This window comes from Anthonomus grandis, chromosome 2 (genome assembly GCF_022605725.1).
Source record: "Anthonomus grandis grandis chromosome 2, icAntGran1.3, whole genome shotgun sequence".
NCBI lineage: Eukaryota > Metazoa > Arthropoda > Insecta > Coleoptera > Curculionidae > Anthonomus > Anthonomus grandis.
The window spans coordinates 8874928-8894582 of record NC_065547.1 but is presented as its reverse complement, the minus strand read 5'-3'; the positions used below and the strand labels follow the sequence as shown (position 1 = coordinate 8894582).

At 31.1% G+C, this 19655-nt stretch overlaps 2 protein-coding genes across 7 annotated transcripts in view; one reads left to right on the top strand and one right to left on the bottom strand.

Annotated features, from left to right (window-relative positions):
* Nucleotides 1-3095, top strand: part of LOC126750703 (rac GTPase-activating protein 1-like) — a 33592-nt gene extending 30497 nt beyond the window's left edge. The window contains exon 11 of the mRNA XM_050460399.1: nucleotides 2744-3095. The gene's annotated coding sequence lies outside the window, so the exon portion shown is untranslated. The remainder of the gene's footprint in view (nucleotides 1-2743) is intronic.
* LOC126750701 (ubiquitin carboxyl-terminal hydrolase puf) overlaps nucleotides 1-19655 on the bottom strand; it is a 146370-nt gene that overhangs the window by 7741 nt on the left and 118974 nt on the right. For 3 of the 6 annotated variants that reach the window (XM_050460392.1, XM_050460394.1, XM_050460396.1), the window contains 7 exons: nucleotides 10230-10506; nucleotides 9978-10119; nucleotides 9805-9919; nucleotides 5356-5546; nucleotides 4988-5285; nucleotides 4817-4933; nucleotides 4514-4748 (listed from right to left, as the gene is read on the bottom strand). In XM_050460392.1, coding sequence (XP_050316349.1) covers nucleotides 4514-4748; nucleotides 4817-4933; nucleotides 4988-5285; nucleotides 5356-5546; nucleotides 9805-9919; nucleotides 9978-10119; nucleotides 10230-10506 — 1375 coding nt within the window. Of the gene's footprint in view, nucleotides 1-4513; nucleotides 4749-4816; nucleotides 4934-4987; nucleotides 5286-5351; nucleotides 5547-9804; nucleotides 9920-9977; nucleotides 10120-10229; nucleotides 10507-19655 lie in introns of those variants that run through there. The other 3 variants (XM_050460393.1, XM_050460395.1, XM_050460397.1) reach the window with 2 other exon arrangements.

Here is a 19655-nt window from a genome sequence, read left to right as displayed (position 1 = left end):
AAATTAAAAACAAAATCAGGACAAGGAACAAAACCAGTTAAAGAATATTATTTGGCCCCACATCTCTCCTTTTTGGATCCTTTCTTGAAGTCTTGTAAGATCAAAGGCAACGTGGATCAAGAGTCTGTCGACGCATCATCGATCCTCCTGACCCAGACCTGGCGTTTTTAAGTCCATGAATTCTGTTCAGAAGCGGCGTTTCAAAATTGGAATTTTGAATTTAGCCGAGCAAATACTATCCTCAACCATTCCTGAAGCCTCTACTATCCGAATGGATAGTTCTTAATCTTGGATTGAAGATTCGGTAAATAGAAATCTAGATTCAGTACCGCACAGGAACACGGATGAATTTCATTTGAGTTAATTTATACAATACAATAATAAATATTAGGGTAACATTATCGTTATTTTTTTTTGTTTTAAATTAAACAGAAAGAAATTCACTTAAATATATTTTCTTCAACTTACCTCAGTTAATAGTCTTGTTAATAACAGCCTTTCCCTCTGAACCGACAAGTTCTCTTCAATTTGTAGGTTTCTTCTTAATATTAACCCTTACTAAACCCTTACTAGTATTTTATAAAAACATTGAACAGAGATTCGATAGAAACTTTAAAAACATTCAGGGTACATATTGAGCTCCCGCATAACATTGAACGAACCACCAGTTTTTTCTTTATTTAACCACAAGGGATGTATTCAGTAACTCCTTTGCCTTTGAATGTTAGCTAAATTTACAAGGTTCAACATATCTTGATCATCTTCGTACGTAACAAATAAATGACAATAATCACATTGAATCCCTTCCTATGTGAAGTGTGCGCGCCACGTCCGCTCCAGTCCCACGCCACCGCCATACGCCCGTTCTGTGTGAATTGCGCCTTAGTTGTTTTAACATTTTGACCTTGCCGGAGGCACTATATCTTTAATATGTATTGACGAAAACCAACCCTCAATTTGTATCCCTGATGATGGACATGTTATATGTCCGGAACATGTAGGTATAGTATTATTTTCCGTACCCCCTTCGTAAAAGTATTACGAAGCATTTTTAGTTACCCATTGATAATTTTTTTTAATTTAAAAAGCTAAACAGATTTTATTCTTATATTATATAATTTTCTTGACCTTGTTTTAGCCTATTTTAAAATTCGAATATTATTATAGCAGTCAAGAATACAATAAAACAAATAATATAATCGTGTTCTACCAAAAAAACCATATCAATTTACTTATTAAGTTTTACTTTTTAAATATGTTATATAATAATGCAGAAAATTAAATATAATAACAAGATAAAGTATAAATAAGTAAAATAACTCTGTAGAATAAAAACTATGACAGGTGGTCATAAAAAAGTAGCAATGCAAAAACTGCAGGGCTCTGCTATCTCCTGTATAGCAATAATCTAACAGAATGTTCGAATTTGGACACCCTGTACATACAAGTAAATACCTAGATATAAAATATCTGATGCACTAAACATTATTAAAAATATTTTTTATACATATACAATAATTTATTAATATTTCCCTATATCAGGTTTTTAATATTAATTAAAAAAATTGTCAAATAATTCCACAATATTTTATAATAGTGGCCATTGAAACAATTTAAAATAATTTCACCATCAAAATATACCACAATAAAAAAGTAGTGATAAAGTGAATGAAATAAGAAAAATTTAAACACAACTCAAATATCGAAGCAGACAGTGCGTAAAAAATCGCGTACATCGAGTGCCGGTAAGGTTCCACCCACTTCACTCCAGCCACACCACACTCACTCCTCAAAAAAATGTAACACCAACGCACAGTCAAGGGAAGAGGATCACAATAATACATGCAGGGTCAGAAAGTGGCTTCATTCTAAACTGTCTACTACTTTCAGCTAAAAATATAGCAGATTCTTTCCTGGACTAACACCAAGACACTGACTTACAACTTTTTGAAAATTGGTTTGAATATCGCCTTCTTATAAATATTCAAAAAAATAGTGTTATTGTTATGAATAATGCTAGTTACCATACGTCAAGTAGTCAAGTTACGAGACGTACAAAAAAACGAGAACTTTTAGTACATAAACGCTTTTAAAATAAATAAAGAGTATGTGTGTGATAAATTGGCAATGGAAAATGGGCATACAGTGTTGCGGCTACCTCCATATTATTGTGTTTTCATGGAACTTACATATATGTCATCAAGTAAAATCGAATATTTGAAGAAATAATACTTTCCCAACATTAAATGCGTCTGTAGTGGAATTAATAAAAAGTGTAGTATATAATATTACAACCGATAGTTGGAAAAACTCCATACAACATGTTTTAAAGGTAGAAAATACTTACGCGTCTATAAATCCCAATGTTGAGCCCTTAATAATAAGTTCAGACAATGATAGTGACAGTGAAACAATTAAATTTAGAATAAGGTCGAATAAGTTATTAAAAAGTGTTTGAATTTATAAATAATATTTGTATTTTGTATTCTATATTATGCTCCTATTTTATTATTAATTTTATTTACTCTTATATACTTTCAAAAATCTCGTTTCACTAGTTTGCCTTACATTGGAGAAGAAAATAAGTAATATTAATAAAATGATAATATATATAAATGTGTATATTTTTTGTACTTACAACCTTTTCTAATAAAATACCATTTTTTATTTAATTACTAGTTTCATCTAGAATTCAATTTTTTAAGCCGACTTAATTAATCTTCTAATTTATTTTGTTTTTTAGGCCTATTTTAAGCATGTATGAATGTAAACTCATGCGAACAGCTTACTTTGGCATACGTCACAGGCTTTTTTTTTAAAAGTTGTCTGGACAAGCCAGTCAATAGAGAGGATTGTCGTTCTGTTTTTGCTTGACTGGGTTTTCAAACTCTCCCATCACTGTACATTATTGAGAATGTTATTTACATAAAGCAAAATAAGAACAACTTTTGCACATATCAGGATGTACACTTGCTGACAATTTTGGTAGCTTTCTTGCTTTCAGAACTAACTAATTATTTGTATTTATGGATACTGTACATTGTGTTAACTTTAATTTATTGTTTATTATACGAAATTAAATTTTTTTCCTTTGCTTTATCGCCTTTGCGATTTAAGTTTTTAGATAGTAGTATTATATTGTCCTATTATTGGGTGGTTGTAACTAAATCTGATTAAATAAATAAATATCAGAAAAGTCAAAGGCGATAATTTTATTTAAGTAATTAGTGATGCTGTTAACCAATTTTAGAATTATATATAAATATTTTTGTTCTAATTTTAATTTACATTTTAAGGATAAGCCTGATTATAATAAATATTTTTTGCAAGATTAGAAGGTTTAGGCTGTTTTTTTACACAGGGTATGGGTTGACCGAGGTTCAAAATTTATGAAATGGACGTATGGCTTTTTTCGGTTTATTTGAAGCGCTCTATCAAATTCTTCCGAGTTGTTGAGAAATAATTAAGACGGATTTTTTAAGATTATGTTTTTTTACAGACAGTTAAATTAATTAAAGAAGTAGAAGAAGGTTCTGTGCTGTAGTCACTCGACTGCCTGTAAAAAAGATTCAATTTCTTCCAAGCTTTCGAAGTTATTAAAGAGGAAAAACTTTGCATTGTGATTATTCAACTGCCTGTAAAAAAGTCATCATTAATTGCCATCTTCTGGAGGAGTTGATTCAATGTCTTCCAGGCAATGTAATTCATTAGAGAAGAATAAGAACTTTGTTCTATGATAACTCAACTCCCTGTAAAAAAAATATTTAATATTTTTCAGGCAGTCAAAGTCATTAGAGATGAATCCCATTCTGTAGTAACTAAACTGGATAAGTGGATAAAAAAACCTTGTTAAGTAGTAACTCAACTGGCTGTAAAAGAAAGTCAATAGTTTCTTCCAGGCTTTTGAAATTATTAGACAAAAAGAAGAACTTTGTTGTATGATAAGTGTAAAAAATATTCAATTTCTTTCAGGCAATTGAATTCATTAGAGAAGAAGGAACTTTGCTTTATGATACCTCAACTGCCCGTAAAAAAAGATTCAATATTTTCTAGGCAGTTGAAGTCATCAGAAAAGAAGAAGAAGAATTTTCTTCTGCGATAACTGGACCGCTGTAAAAAAAATAAATATCTTCTAGGCAGTTAAAGTCATTACAGAAAAAGAGAAACTTTGTTTTGTAGTTACTTAACTGGATCTAAAAGAAAGGCAATATTTTCTTCTAGGTAGTTGAAGTCATTAGAAAAGAAGAACTTTGTTCTGTAGTGTTTCAACTGCCTGTAAACAAGTTCTATAATATTTTCCATACTTTATCTTAAAAAAAACCAAAAAAAACTATCCATGTTTGTCCAACCACAACGCATTCAAGCCTATTTTCCACCTTTCAGCAAATACATGAACGTATATCTGTTTCGTATGAGGATCTTACGTTGGCTTTATTTTGTTTGATTCATAAAAGAATTGATATTCCAATAATTGCAACTGCTAAACTGTATGTTTATGTTATTGCTTGCTCACCTATACAGAGCGACCTCATCTCCGGCGGATTATAAGTGTTCAACAAGGTCGCCAATTTCCGTATAACTTCCAGCCAATCTTTTGTGGCCAAAATGAGACTCCTGGCATCTTTATTATCCCTAAAAGCACGAATGCAGTGCATCAAATCCGACAATATTTGCAACACGTCCAGCATGTCGGCCACTACGTGACAAGCGGTCGCTTCGTGAAGCATCACGTGCAAATTTTGAAAACACTATAATAACAAAAAAAAAAAACGAATTGTAGAAATGTGAGATGGTAAAAATGGAAAGTTTTTACTACCTCAAAAACGATTTGTAACCCCCCATTGTAAACTACATACAGTTTATCATCGTTTGTTTCCACTAGGATCCTAAAGGCGTTGATTAATGTACCCCAACTTGTCCTTCCATCTAAGCACTGTAAAAAGCGTGCAATTTATTTTTATTGTAAATATATAACCCGTAATGTTACCTGTAAATAAGTCATAAGGGTGGTGCGCTTAAAAGTGTAAATTTCCCTCTGTTCCGTCTCCGAACAATCCGAATGTTTCATCACCATAATTTGCATCAATTTAAACAGCTCCTCCACAGCCTGAGAATACTGAGTGGGATGCGGGGTAATATTCTTAAAAGCCCACTGTAAATTCTGATGGTTAGCCAAATTCCTGGTGAAAACCCTCGACTGTTGGCACATCATCCTCAACAAGCCATAATAAGCTGGCAACATCGCCCTATTGTATAACACGATTTCCTGATCGTCATGGTCAGCCCTAATCAATAGAATCCACATTCAATAATCTCGATCATAAACACCGTGGTAATAAGGTTCAACATACTCACAAAATGTAATTAAAAGCGATATTTTTGGTGACGTGCGCGTTGGCCAGCATCAGCTGTACGTTTTCCGGACAATCGGTGCATACGTGGTTCCAAAACGCTAGTAAGGCTTGTTTGTTATGATATGCTGGGATGGAGGGTTCCGAGAGTTTCGGATGGAACAGGTGCCACAGTTGGATAAAGTATTGGCCAAACTAGAGAAGAGGTTTAAAAATTCATTAATTGGTGAAGGCTCAGAATCTTTAATATACAGGGTTATCCAAACAAAAATCACATTTTTGAGTTTTTCAGTAAAATAACATTTATTTAAATGGAAGCTCCTGTTTATTATATTTTTTCTGTAAAAAACATCAAATTTTAAACCAAAAAGTTTATAATGACTTTTCCCAGAAAGTCAAACTTTGGAAAACAATGATAAAATCAAATAATGTCAAACATTAGTGTGTTTGTCAAATACTCGTTTATAAGATTCATTCCGTCAGTTATTAATTTTAAGAAAAATGATAGCTCTCATAAAGAAATGTGTGATGTGTTAGAATGTTATTTAGTGTGCAGAAAATCCTCTTTGAGAGCACGAGAATACTACACTGAATTACATCCCGCTCGCATTCAATCGTATTTTCTGAGACTTTATTGAAAACAGGGGCAACGAAAATGATTTTGCTAAAAAAAGGGCCAAAAAATAATTCATAATAAGGAAATTGCAGTTATTGGATTTTTCGAAGCTTATCGTGAGAATTCAATACCAGATATTCTCAATGACTCTAATTTTACTTATGGCACTGTTCAAAGGATTTTTAAAAGGTACTGGTTAAAGGTACTGTAATTGGTGAAAAATATGTAGAATTTATGACGGAAATTTTGAATAATTTCTTAGACCAATTGGATTTTATAAGTAGACATCAACTGCATTTTCAGCAAGATGGCGCACCTGCCCACAACTACAGAAGTACTTATTAGCCAAATCAGTGGATAGGAACATATGGCCCCATCCAGTAGCCTCCCAGATTGCCAGATCAAACCCCACTTGATTACTTCTTGTGGGGTTACTTAAAGAACCAAATTTACAAGCAAAAGTACGATAACGTCGACGCTTTAAAGACTGCAGTTAGGGAAAAGATAACCCAAATAGATAGCAGGACCATACTTAAAACAATTCGAGCAGTTGAAAAACGTGCTCAAAAAATTTCTTTAAGAACAAGGTGGTGTTTTCGAGCATATTCTTTAAAAAAATTAGTTATTTTATTTTGTAAGTTTATAAGTTGATGTTAAAAATAAAGTTTGTCGATACAATTTAATTGTTTCCATTTAGATGTCATAGCTTCAATAATTTGTAACCTAGTAGAAAATTATAAACTTTTTTTGTATAAAATTTGATGTTTTAACTGAAAAAATAATATTCAGGGGTTAAATTTATTTGAAAAATCATCTATCCTACATGTTTCGGACATATAAGATGTCCATTATCAGGGATATACAATGAGGGTTTTCGTGTGAAAATTGATATTACAATATATTTTTCAAATACTTAAACTAAGTGACTCTTGGTTAAAAGTGTCTGTAACTAAGAAAGCTTTTGAGGTACAAGAAACGTTCTCATGAGAAATTGGGTACGAAATACTCATTCATTTACTAATAAATAACTTTGTAGGAATTCAATAATAATTCCTTATTAATATTGTCAAGAATGGTGAAAGTTTGCTAAAAAATTAATTAAAAAAATCCTCATCCAGAATTATCCTAACTGCCAAAATTATCAAATAAAATTCAGTTATAACTAATAAATTTGATATATTCCTTTTGTCAGGGGCATGGCTTTCGAAGGGTAGCTCTCGAGAGGATAGCTCGAATTTGTTTTGCATTCCCGATTTTCAATTCTTTAGAAGAGACAGAATGGGGTGTGGTAGCAGCATACATAAAAAAAGAGCTTAAGGTTCAACTAATAGATTTTGACTTTAATAATTTTAACTCTTGTTTAGAATTTCCTATTTTTAAGACTAAAATTCATAATAAACAATATGCTTTTTGCGTCTTTTATAAGCCTTTTACCTTAAACTTTAATAATATTGTGGGTGATTTAGACAATATATTCTGTAGTTTAATTCTTGTAGTTGATGAATATGCATGGGGGACTACATAGACCTCCGAAATTTTCCAAACATATTTCGAAAATTACAATAAGATACAAATCATTGGTTATACCAACATCGAGATCAGAAGATGTATGCTCTTTTTGTATCTAATGCTTCAGTTGTTATAAAGTCTGAAGTTTTACCTGTAGATTTGATTTTTGGTCATAGAATAATTTATTCTATGCTAAATCGTTCTAAGGTGTCCTGTGCTTCAAGGGTTATAAGATATAGGTGCTTTCAGAATTTTAATAGTAATCATTTTAGGCAGGATTTGTATGCCACCTGTGGGTCATATTGATCTAAAAAATTTTAATAATTTACTAATAACACTGTTTGATGTTCACGCTTCGTACCGAGAATCCTGTATCGGAATGTACCGAGAATAGGAGCGAAACACGTGTAGCTTTGAACAAATTATATGGATTTGATGAGACCGTGACTTTGTGTTCTTACATTTGTTTTACTTCTCTCAGAACGCTATTCAAATAAAAAGAGATTGTAGCATGAAGAGTTAACAAAAGAACTGGTCTTATATATATTGGTCTTGAGGATAAAGGGTCGGAGTTTAGGATTCATAGGATAAATACTATTACTAATATACTATAATAAATACTATTTGTATCCTATAAATCTTAGACCCAAGTGTTAAGCTACACCTGTCCGATGTATGTCCGACATATGTTTAACTTTCGTAAAATACAAGTTAGTGGGGTCTCTATTAACTGTACCACTATCCTCTGAATCCAAAAAATCCAATACATTTAAACATCGTCATTAATTTTTAAAATTATCAGCAATTACCCTTGTCTGCTTGACTAAATGCCATTATAGAACTTTAAACAGAGTGAACTCTTCAGCTTTAGTGAACTCATAGGTTTTACACTTGGACTTCTACTCCTATGAATTCTAGTTTTTTTTTTTTTTATAATTATAACCTAAAAATGTCAAATGGCTTTTAATAGTAATTAGTGTTTTTTATTTAAATTTCATTTTGTTTAGCCTTGATATTTTTGATTGTAGGCCTGATGCAGCGCTAGTCAGAGCGAAACATGTCTAGCCATTTATTATGTGGTGAGACTGTGACTGTGTTTTTTTGTTTCCGTCAAGAAATTATAAAAGTTGAATATTGGTCTCTGCAAGGAATGGATGCGATTTTTATATTATATAGTAAGAGAGCTATTAAAATTTGAATTTTTAGAAAGTATGTTCGAATATAAAGGATTTTATTCATTAGGCGGCATTTTTGGGCAAAAATTTATATACGATATTACTTTTTTCAAGTTTCAGTTTTAATAAAAATCTGAAAATTGAGTAATTTTTATTTTCTTCTAGGCGTTTTATTATTTCCTGTTTGAAAATAACGAATTTATTCTTTTTTTTTTAAATTTATTCTATTTCCAGGCACAACTTCCTGGATTTAGGAAAGAACTCCAGGTTTTTAACTGTCTCGAATTAAAGAAAAACACGCTGAAAAAAATCCTGAACTGTACCTGGTATAAATGAAAAATAATATTTCTTTAAATTTATTGGAATAGATGTAAAAATTGTAATTGCCTGGAATAAATTTGAAAAAAAATTTAAATTTTTGTTATTAAGGCTCTTAAGGAAAAAAAACTACAGTACGAATTTTAAGATTAATGAAAATGCAATTTTTCTGGATTTCTTGAAACAGGTGCATTATCCTCAACTGCCTGTAATAAATGAAAGAACTATATTAAAGATCTTAAGGACTCTCTCTCCTACTCTCCTATTAAGGAGAGTTCATAGGTCATATTCAAGGTCTTAACCTCTATGAACTTCCATGCAATAATTAAGTTTTTATATGTATAAAATTTTTGTAGGCGACATCTCAGTAACGTAAAACTAAAAAACTTTCGGTTTTCTGGCCTATAACTAGCTTTATAATGCTGTGATTTGCATGGTTTTCACTATAAATTAATTCTGGGACTCTTCTGAATATCTCTATAAAATTTCATTCAAATCCCTGAATTAACTAAGTTTTTATTAATATTTTTGTAGGTGACGTTTCGCAAAGTAAAACTAGAAAAGATGATGTTTTATGGTCTATAACTCGCATTTTAATGTTCCGATTTGCGTGGTTTTGACTTCAAATTAATTCCGGGACTCTCCTTAATACCTCTATGAAATTTTATTTAAATCCCTGCTATAACTAAGTATTTTTTTAATTTCTTTGAAAAAACAGTGATTTCTTAGTAAGGTAAAACGAGAAAATTGATTTAGGTTTTATGATTATTTAAGAGGTTAGCCTTTTGTAATCATACAGTCAAAAGAGAGTTTACTTGACTCCAATTTAACTTACCATCAACTTTTCAGTCCTAGATATACAACAATACATTAGTAAGGCAAAATAAGTGGTCAGTTTCATAGAACCATGTTGCTGCATATCCGTATAGTGCTTAGCCGAAGGCAATAACCTGAAAAAGAAGACACTTGTAGGCGACAACACGACACATTGAAATTATTGGTATTTACCTTAAAAGGGCAGTGTAGATCTGATGTAGAACCGCTTGAGCTTCTGTAGATAACTGGGGTTCCCTATTAATTCTATGAGACGCTCTGAAACCTTGCCTAAACGGAGTGCTTGGCACCAAAGAGACTAGAAGATAACCGGCAGCTAAAAACCGTAAAATTAGTGTAATTTTCCTAAGTATAGTCATAAGGGTTCAGTTCAGCTGTCTCGGAAATAAAGCGGTTTTAGGTTGTACCAATTATAAAATCACTTACTGTTTCTAACCCTCTGATTACTATGGGCGATCAGAAAGTGTTCCAGCCATGAATCCATCGAGCTCAGTACCCAAGAGTGCACCAAACGGTTCCTAGTGACTTGCAAAGCCAACCAATCCAACGCGGAATGAGGGCAACATTCCGCCGCCTCCCACACCTTTTGCAACACCAACTGAGTGAAACAGGGCTGATTCGAGCCGCTCGAGTTGCTCTGATTATTGTTCTCGGTCAGCAGGGTCAAGATTTTAAAGAACGGTTGGCAACCCTGAAAGTTAATCTAAGGGGTGGTTAAAGCAATACGCGCCATTAATATAACTTATACGTTCTATTACGTAATAGCGCTCTTACTTTATATACATTAGGGAACATGTTGAAAAATGGGACGGCAAATAAAATGGATTATGGGCCACTGCATTTACTACAATTTAATTTGCATTAAATTATTGTAGCGGAGCGACCTCTACCTTTGCTATAGTTTGTTCTATTAGAATATCGGGCGTCTTAAATATTTTCTTTACTTGTGGAAATGTATGACATTCTTTAAAGCCTATATTTCTGCTCGGACTATTCTTATGATTATTACTTCGTTTATCACCATTTAATAAAGAAGTGTGGCGCCTTTGACTCCGTTAAAAGTGATTCCGTTAAAAGGTTTTAATCGGGTCAGTGCTTTTATTATTAAAAGGTAAGGTGACAACTGCGCTGTTTCTTGGCTAGCAATTTATATGATCTATTTTATTATTAAAAGGTGTTAAAACTAAACCCGTAACTGAGGTGAATAAACTGAGATTTCCCGACATTAGTGGTTTCTTTGACCTACGAATCCTCGGGACTAAAAATCCCATTACACTATTTGGTTTATATCTACAAAATTACGAACGATATAATATACACGCCTGGCAAATTTCTTTCTTGGGTGCATGAGGTTAACCTTTCTTGGGTAGAGGGGCATTCACCTGACGCGGTGCCACTCAGCAGTTTTTTCTACGTTCAATTTGGATTTGAGTTAGTACAATTCAATTCAATTAAAAATATTTATTCAAAACAATACAATTCTCAATAAGTACAAAGGCAGATAAAAAAGAATAAATACAGGAATTAAGGAATTAGTATAAGACTTTTTTAATTTCAACTGACAGAATTATTTAGAATAAATTCACTTTTTTCACGTGTTTTTCTGATGTCGTTAGCTTTATCTTTTTCAGAAAAATATTATTTTTCAAGAACTGCAAAATAAAAGATTTGCCTAAAATCAAAGGGTTTACGCTCATCAAAAAGTTGGTAAGTGGGATAGAGATAATTTTTATCATACATTATTTTTGAGTGTTTTCAAGTTGGTCAAGATGATTGTTACTTGCCACTACTACCAAATATATATATATATATATATATATATATATATATATATATATATATATATATATATTTGGTATATATATATATATATATATATATATATATATATATATATATATATTACATTACAATATTTTATTTATTTAACAATTACATTGGGTTTTCGTTCATAGATGGAGCCGCCACAGCAAATGAAATGTGCCTAAGTCCAGCGGTTTTTATTTTAGTTTGAATTTTGCGTCCGTGAAGTCCGTGCGTTTCGTACTATATCGACGTGTGGATTGCAGTGTTTGTTGTTTCCGCAGTTTGTTTTTAAATTACTTAATCATTTTAAGAAATAATTAATAAACTGTTTTCCTACAGAATTTAGGTAAGTACAAAAATGTAAAATAATATTTAAATTCAGTTTTATCATATGTTAACTTATTAGTTTTATGCTGTATACTTTTGCGAGGAGTTAGACATTTTTCATATTAAATTAAATTGGAGTTACGCATATTTCATGCAATAAATTATTATAGCTCTTATCGTAAAAGTCCTAAACTATTAGATTTACTTAAAAATTGAATTAATATCAAAACTTAAATCATTGTCATTGTAATTATTCTATCTATGCTATTGATGTATATTAATAATTTAATTTGCTTTTTAAGCTTTGGGTTTAATATTAATGATTAATAAGATCTTAAGCTTGTCTATAAAAATTAAAATTGTGATTTAGTAGGTACTGTTAAAAATTGGGTTAAAATTACAAGAAAGGGTTTATTTGGTTGTAAAATTATGGTTTAACTATTTTAGAACAGTAATTCAACACAAAATCATTTAACTGTTTTAGCAGCGATACTGGGACTTATCCGTGTTTATAAATTAGTACACAACTTCTCTGTATTAACTAAAGACTGACTATAACTGCATTAGAATTTCATAAGGTTTTTTATCTTTTTTAGAATGAATCGAACTTCAAGCTTTAAAATTTTAAGCAAAGTTCTTAACGAAAGTCAAGCCAAAAATTCTAGTAGCGTAAGTGATGAGCCTGAAAACGTCGAGTTTGATAATGCTAAAAACCACGATAATGCCGAACTATCCCTTGCCATAAAGAATTTAGAAAACGAGTGCTTTCAAGCTAAAGTAGCCATAAATGATGAGAATATTGATCCCAATCTATCTATTGAAGATTTTGTTACGAAACTTATAAATCTTAATACCACCGAAGATTTGGATGCACTAATAGACATAGATTGCTTAAATAACGTAACGTTAATCAAAAAACAAGGAGCGGAACATTCTGAAAATGAATCTTCAAGTGGTAATAACAATTATTATAGTAATATTTTAAATTTACAATCGGATCAAGGACAAGAAAATATTGATATTGAAAGTTCAGATCAGGAATTGGTTGAATCTGAAATTGGGCCCGAAGAAAATTTCCAAAATGATTAAGTCACATCAGAAAGTGAAGGTAGTAGCATCAATAGTAGTAGAGAAAAGTATTTGGGGCGAAAAGAAAAAATAAATTTGTGGTGAATAAAAGTGGAAGAAAAATTAAAGACCGTTGTACCTGCTCAAAAGGACGAAAAAATGGTTTTGAATGCTATAAAATTAAAGAAGAGGAACAAAACGGCATATTTAAAAAATTCTGGAATTTTTCGTGGAGAGAAATTTACGTATTAGGACAAGTTTACGTATTAGGAAGAACAACCGCAACAGAGACGAAAAGAGCAAGAAACAGAAAAAATGAAAATGAAAGCCGAAGAAGTACATCCTGCAGTTATTTTTTGAATACAAAACCAAGTAACGACAGAGTTAGAGTTTGTAAAACCATGTTCTGTAATACCTTAGGAATATCTCTAAGAACTATTACTTCTTGGGTTCGGAAAGATACAAAACCAAAAAAAGATGCTGAAGAATCTACTGAACTTCTCAGAAGAAGTATTGAGAAGAAATTGTCAATTAAACAATTTTTAGAATCACTACCCAAATTAGAGTCAGAGACATTATTGTCGCAAATCAAGTGACAAATTTTATTTGCAACCTCAATGGAAAAACAAATCGGAGCTTTATAATACATACAAGGACTTTTGGTGTAAAGATAAGAACATTCAGCCTGCCAGTATGACATTGTTCAAATATATATTTGAGGAAATGAAATTATCCCTGTTTTCTCCGAAGAAGGATCAGTGTGATGTAGGTGTAAGTTATGAAACAAAGAACACTTCTGATGAAATCCATAACCTGCATATTACGAAAAAGGAAGAAGCCCGCGCTGAAAAAGAAAAGGACAAAGGATCGTGTGATAGGGTTTTTACAATGGATCTGCAATCAGTGTTACTCAGCCCCAAGTCGAATGTTTCTGCTTTATATTATAGAACAAAGTTAATTGTTCATAACTTTACTATTTTTGACTTGCATTCAAAGGACGGATTTTGCTTTATATGGCATGAAGGGGAAGGTGAGATCAAAGCAAATTGTTTTGCTTCAATTATTTGCAATTTTTTAAATACAAAGGTTTGTCCTTCTCTTGATGCAAATAATTAAAAAAACATAATTCTTTATAGTGATGGATGCGGTGCAGAGAATCGCAACGTTATTTTGGCTAATGCACTTTTAAATCTTGCAGTTCAGAATGATGTCTGCATCATTCAGAAATATTTAGAGAAAGGTCATACACAAATGGAGTGTGATTCTACGCACTCATCTATTGAAAGAAAATTATCTGGTAGGATTATAAACGTACCTGCAGACTATGTTTTTTATGCAAAATCTGCGAGAAAATTACCAAAACCTTACGAGGTGCAATATTTGCACCATGATTATTTTAAAGATTTCTCTGGTCTAAAGTTCATTAGCAAACTCCGCCCTGGTCACAAAAAAGGGGATCCCGAAGTTCGCGATATTAGAGCATTAAAATATAGCCCTGAAGGGTCAATTGAATTTAAGCTGCGACATACTCATAATTTTGAAACATTATCGGTCAGATTAAATCAAAATAATGTACAATGTATCCCCATGGAAGATATTCTAAGTTTATACCAAAATAAGTTAAAAATTAAAAAGACCAAGTTTGAGCACCTTCAAGAATTAAAGGTAACAATAGAGCAAGACTGTCATTCATTTTACGACTCACTTAAACACGAATAAAGCTAATATAGTTTAAGTTTTTCTGCGTATTTATATGTATTAGGATTAGGTACCCACTTATCTTCTGAAAATAGGGTTTTTATTTGTTAAATAAATATTTTATAAATTTAAGTCGTGTTTTTGTATTCCTTTTTCAGTTTTTTTTTTAAATTTTATTTACTATATTTTTTATGTAAATATCATTTACTATAAAAAAACACTATTTAATTTAATCTAATTAAGTTTCGATTAACATTTACAATAAAAATAGTATAAAGATAGGAACACAAAATAAATAGTGTAAGCTGCGTAACTCCAATCAAAATGACAAAATAACATGTGAAATTTGCCTAACTCCGATAGTACCATTAAAAATTAAAAAAAATATTATTATTTATTACCACACAACAGGAGAAAATCTTAACCACCCAATAAAAGTATCAAAGTGTTTATAGCCAAAAATATAAAATTTTAAAACGTTTTTTCTCCTGTAAAATTTACCTTTTTGGACTTTTCATATGACGGCGACGAAGTGGAACAACGGTATTCATGTTATATGATGGCTCTTATCTCACAGCCACCTATACACCTGTGTCTCAAACAAATTAGAAAGACTCATTGGTTCACTTAATTATCTAAAAACTTACATCTAACTCTCTATAATATAGATATCTGCTTAAATCAATTATTTTAATATCTGTGCTTATAATACTCATTTTTTATTTATTTTTATATATCTACTACCTAACAGGAAAGAATAGGACATTGACTTTTAAAAATTTTAGACAGCGTCACTCGCTTCTCGCCTTGGAGTCCAAGGCATTGTTTTAATTTAAGACAATACAGGGTGACTCGGATAGGTAGGAAAATAACACTAGGAAAAACATAGGGAGTGTCTTTAACTAGATTATATTTTACATCCTATGTCTAATTTTATCTATCTTATCCTAAACTACCATAGTATACTATTATAATTTTACTATTCATTATTGCAAGTCTAGTTTTTATGTGAATTATATTCTATTTTTACATAGCTTTAAAAATTGAATGGCTTGAGAATTGTTTTTACAAGCAAAAAGTCTATGATTCAGATCATCAATTTACTGATTATCACAATCGCAAATTTCTGTTTCTTTCATGTTTATTTTATATAGGTATTGATTGAAATTACCGTATCCTAGCAAAAACCTAAAATAGGATATTGACAAGTATCTTGGAAAATTATGGATAAGGACTAAAGTGTTTATGTCCAGCATAGTATAGAAATTTTTTGTGTCCCTGTAGTCCTGTAGTGTACTTTAGGTATAAAGTTGTTGCAAGAAATGGCTTTCTTTGCTTCCTTACCTACTAACTCATCACCCAATATTCCTAAGTGAGCTTTTATCTAAACAAAGACTATTTTTTTGTTATATAGGCTAAGATTTACCAGAACAGTTCTAATTTTGAAAATTATTGGATGATTTAAGTTATGTCCATTACCTAGGGTTTGTATGACTGATCTAGAGTCCGACAGATTTAAAATATTAAAGAGAATATTGGCATTGTTTACATATTCTAAAGCCTTTAATATAGCCAATGCTACATTAAACATTTTAAGAATTTATTACATTTTATACAAGAATTTAATATGTGGCACATTCTTGTCTATAAAAGGGCTACTGTACTGCAGCAATATTTGCAATTAGGTCGATTCACTGTGCTATTGAGGATAATTGAAATGCCACCCAAATAAGAAGACATACTAATGCTAATTTTCATCAAATATGGTTTCAACAAGATGACACCCCCTCCTCATTTTGGAGTTAATTTAAGAAGATTCTTACATAGTACTTTTCCGAATCGTTAGATTGGCAGATAAGGTGAAATCGAATGGCCAGCAAGAAACCCTGATCTTACACCACTAGACTACTTTCTCTGAGGGCATTTACAAAATAAAGTTTATGCGACAAAGTCGGAAAATATGAACGTATTATAATCAGAATTAGAGGAGAATGTGAATGTGACATCTTAGAAAACTTAGCAAATGCCTTTCACTACAATTTGGCACATTGTCAAACCGTTCAGAGGGGCCATTTTCAACATTTAATTAAATGGGTTTATTGTTTAAATAGTTTTTTTTTGTATCGTTTTTTTATATTGTATGGTTTAGTATTTGCATGTTTTATTATTATTATTATTAATAATAATAATAATAATAATAATAATAATAATAATAAACAGTTTTTATTTACCAGCTTACAATAAAAAAACATATACAGTATTGGCCATAATAGTTGGAACTTTTGAAAATTTATTATATTTTGTGTGCCTTTTAATTAACATTTTATTTTCTTTTATAAAGTTGTTGTACATGAAAAACTAGTGTTAATTAATTTAAATGTTGACAAAAATTCAGCACCAGTAGCAGTTCGAAATAAAAATTAAAAAAAAAGCTGGACAAAATACTTGGAACTAAATGATTTTTATTCAAAAACGACATAAAACATAACTTATTGAAACCATAATATTATAATTAATATTTGGTATGGTAACCCTTAGCATTAATTACTGCCTGCATTCTTCTAGGCATCGATTCAATCAAATTTTCAATTATTTGTCTGTCAATGTGAGTCCAGGGTTCAATAAGCTTATGAAATAGTTCATCAGCATTTTTGACTGTTCCAGATGCCCGAATTTTGCGATCCAGATGTTCCCATAAATTTTCAATTAGGTTTAAGTCTGAACTCTGGGCCGGCCACTTTAAAACTGTGATCTTTTCTTGGTCCAACCATTCTTTTACCAATTTTGACGAATGTTTTGGATCGTTATCATGCTGGAATACAAAATTTACTGGCATAGACTCAAATGTGTAAGGCTCCATTATATTTCGCAAAATATCCCGATACATAAATCGATCCATTTTCCCCACAATTTTATGTATTGGCCCAGTACCATACCAAGAAAAGCCTCCCCATACTATCACATTACCACCTCCATGTTTAACCGTAGGTCGGATAAACTTTTTCTTGAGTCTTTCACCTTTCGGTCGTCTTGCATGAAGTATTCCATCATTGGAAAACAGATTGAACTTATATTCGTCACTGAATAGCACTTTTTTCCAATCTTGTACAGTTTAGTTAAGATGATCCATTGCAAATTGTAGGCGTAACTTGACATTTTTCTTCCGCAGCAAAGGTTTTCTAACAGGTCTGTAGCTGTTAAGTCCACCAGAACACAATCGCCTTCTTACCGTTCTTGCAGAGATATTGGAAGGCTCACCTTCATTTAATTTTTGTAAAATTTTGGAGGATGACAAAAATGGGTCAATCTGGGAAATATTTAAAATTCGCCTATCTACACGGGCAGTCGTGGCTTTAGGTCTTCCAGTACCTGGTACCACATTTCCAAATATACGATATTTCTTAATTATCCGTGACACGGTGTTCTTAGGAACGTTTAGTCTTTGAGCAATATTACGCTGCCTAACACCCTGATTGTAAACACACCCTGGTGTGTCAAAGACTGCATGTAAAATACATCTTTTATAAAAAGTTCAAGCATTTTGTTCAGCACAAAAAATTAAAGTATTTCTTATTGTCTGAAACAAGATAAGGTTGAAATTCTGGTATGCTTTTTTGTTTACTTATAAATATGTTGGATGTACAAAAATAAAATATAAATTTAAAACATTGGAAAAATTTTAAATTATGGCTAATACTGTATATCACAATAATCCTAAAATAATATCTGGTAAATAAAGGAGTACTGGTAGGCAACTAAGTGCCAATTCTTCCCCAATATCCTATTAAACTAGAAAAAAAAATCGAGACAAAATAAAATAACTATTATAAGTAGCACGCCAAAATAATACATATATATAGGTTTAAAACGTTGTTACTTAAAGACAAAAACAAAATTTATTTATATAGATCGAGAACAGAACAAAACAAAGATAAAAACAGAAATAATTAAAATAGTTTCATTCGCGACCATTTCTTAAAATGAAATAAAATAAAACATATTAAATATTAACAAAAAAAAATAATAACAATAAAAATTGTACTCAATAAACTTAAAATGTTAATACCATGTAGATCATACTCGCTGAGTCTGACTTGAAAACAATATATTCCACGTGCTTTTCCTATACCAATCAAAGGAAAACGAATAGTCGACAACATTAACTATAGCCACAGCCACATTGTAAGAAAAAGACCTTTTAAATAATTCTTTCCTATGTCTTGGTGTTATGGTGTTTCTATGTCTTAAATTTAAATTGTGAATGTCGGTTCGAAATGTTAGTCTATCAAAAAGATACTCTGGAATTTTCTCCTTTAGGATTTTATAGAAGAAGCATTTTTTTGTAGAATAAACCTGTTCTGCATATTTAGCCACCTAATTTCTGTAAGCATATGTGAAATCGGGTTTGGACAAGAAATTTTAAAGATTAACCTAAGGCAGCTGTTCTGAACCTTTTGTACTCTGTTTCGATAAGGCATAATCTAAACATGGGCTAAAGATTGGGCTACAAAAATTAAAATGAGATAAGACTAGAGACTTACAAAGCATGGTTTTTATTTTTTTACTTAAGCAATGTCTTTGTCCATAAATAATTTTTAATGATCCATAGGCTTTCTTTAATAATAATGAAATGTGATCTTTGAATCTCAGCTTTTTATCTAATAAAATACCTAAACTTTTGCAATTTTGCGTATTGCCACCAATAGATATACTATGGTTACTATATGAAAGATACTCCTCACCAAAGATCAAAAAAGCTAACTTCATAGGATTCATTTTTAGAGCATGCTCCTTAGATTTTAAATAAATATTTTGTAAATCTGAATTAAGATTTTTAATTTAGCATACTCAGATTTTTTAAAAGAATTATAGAGTTGCGTATAAGTGATAATCACAAAAATTTAGACAAGAGTAAAAGCTTGCAATAAATAAAAGTATATAAAAGGGGTCCTA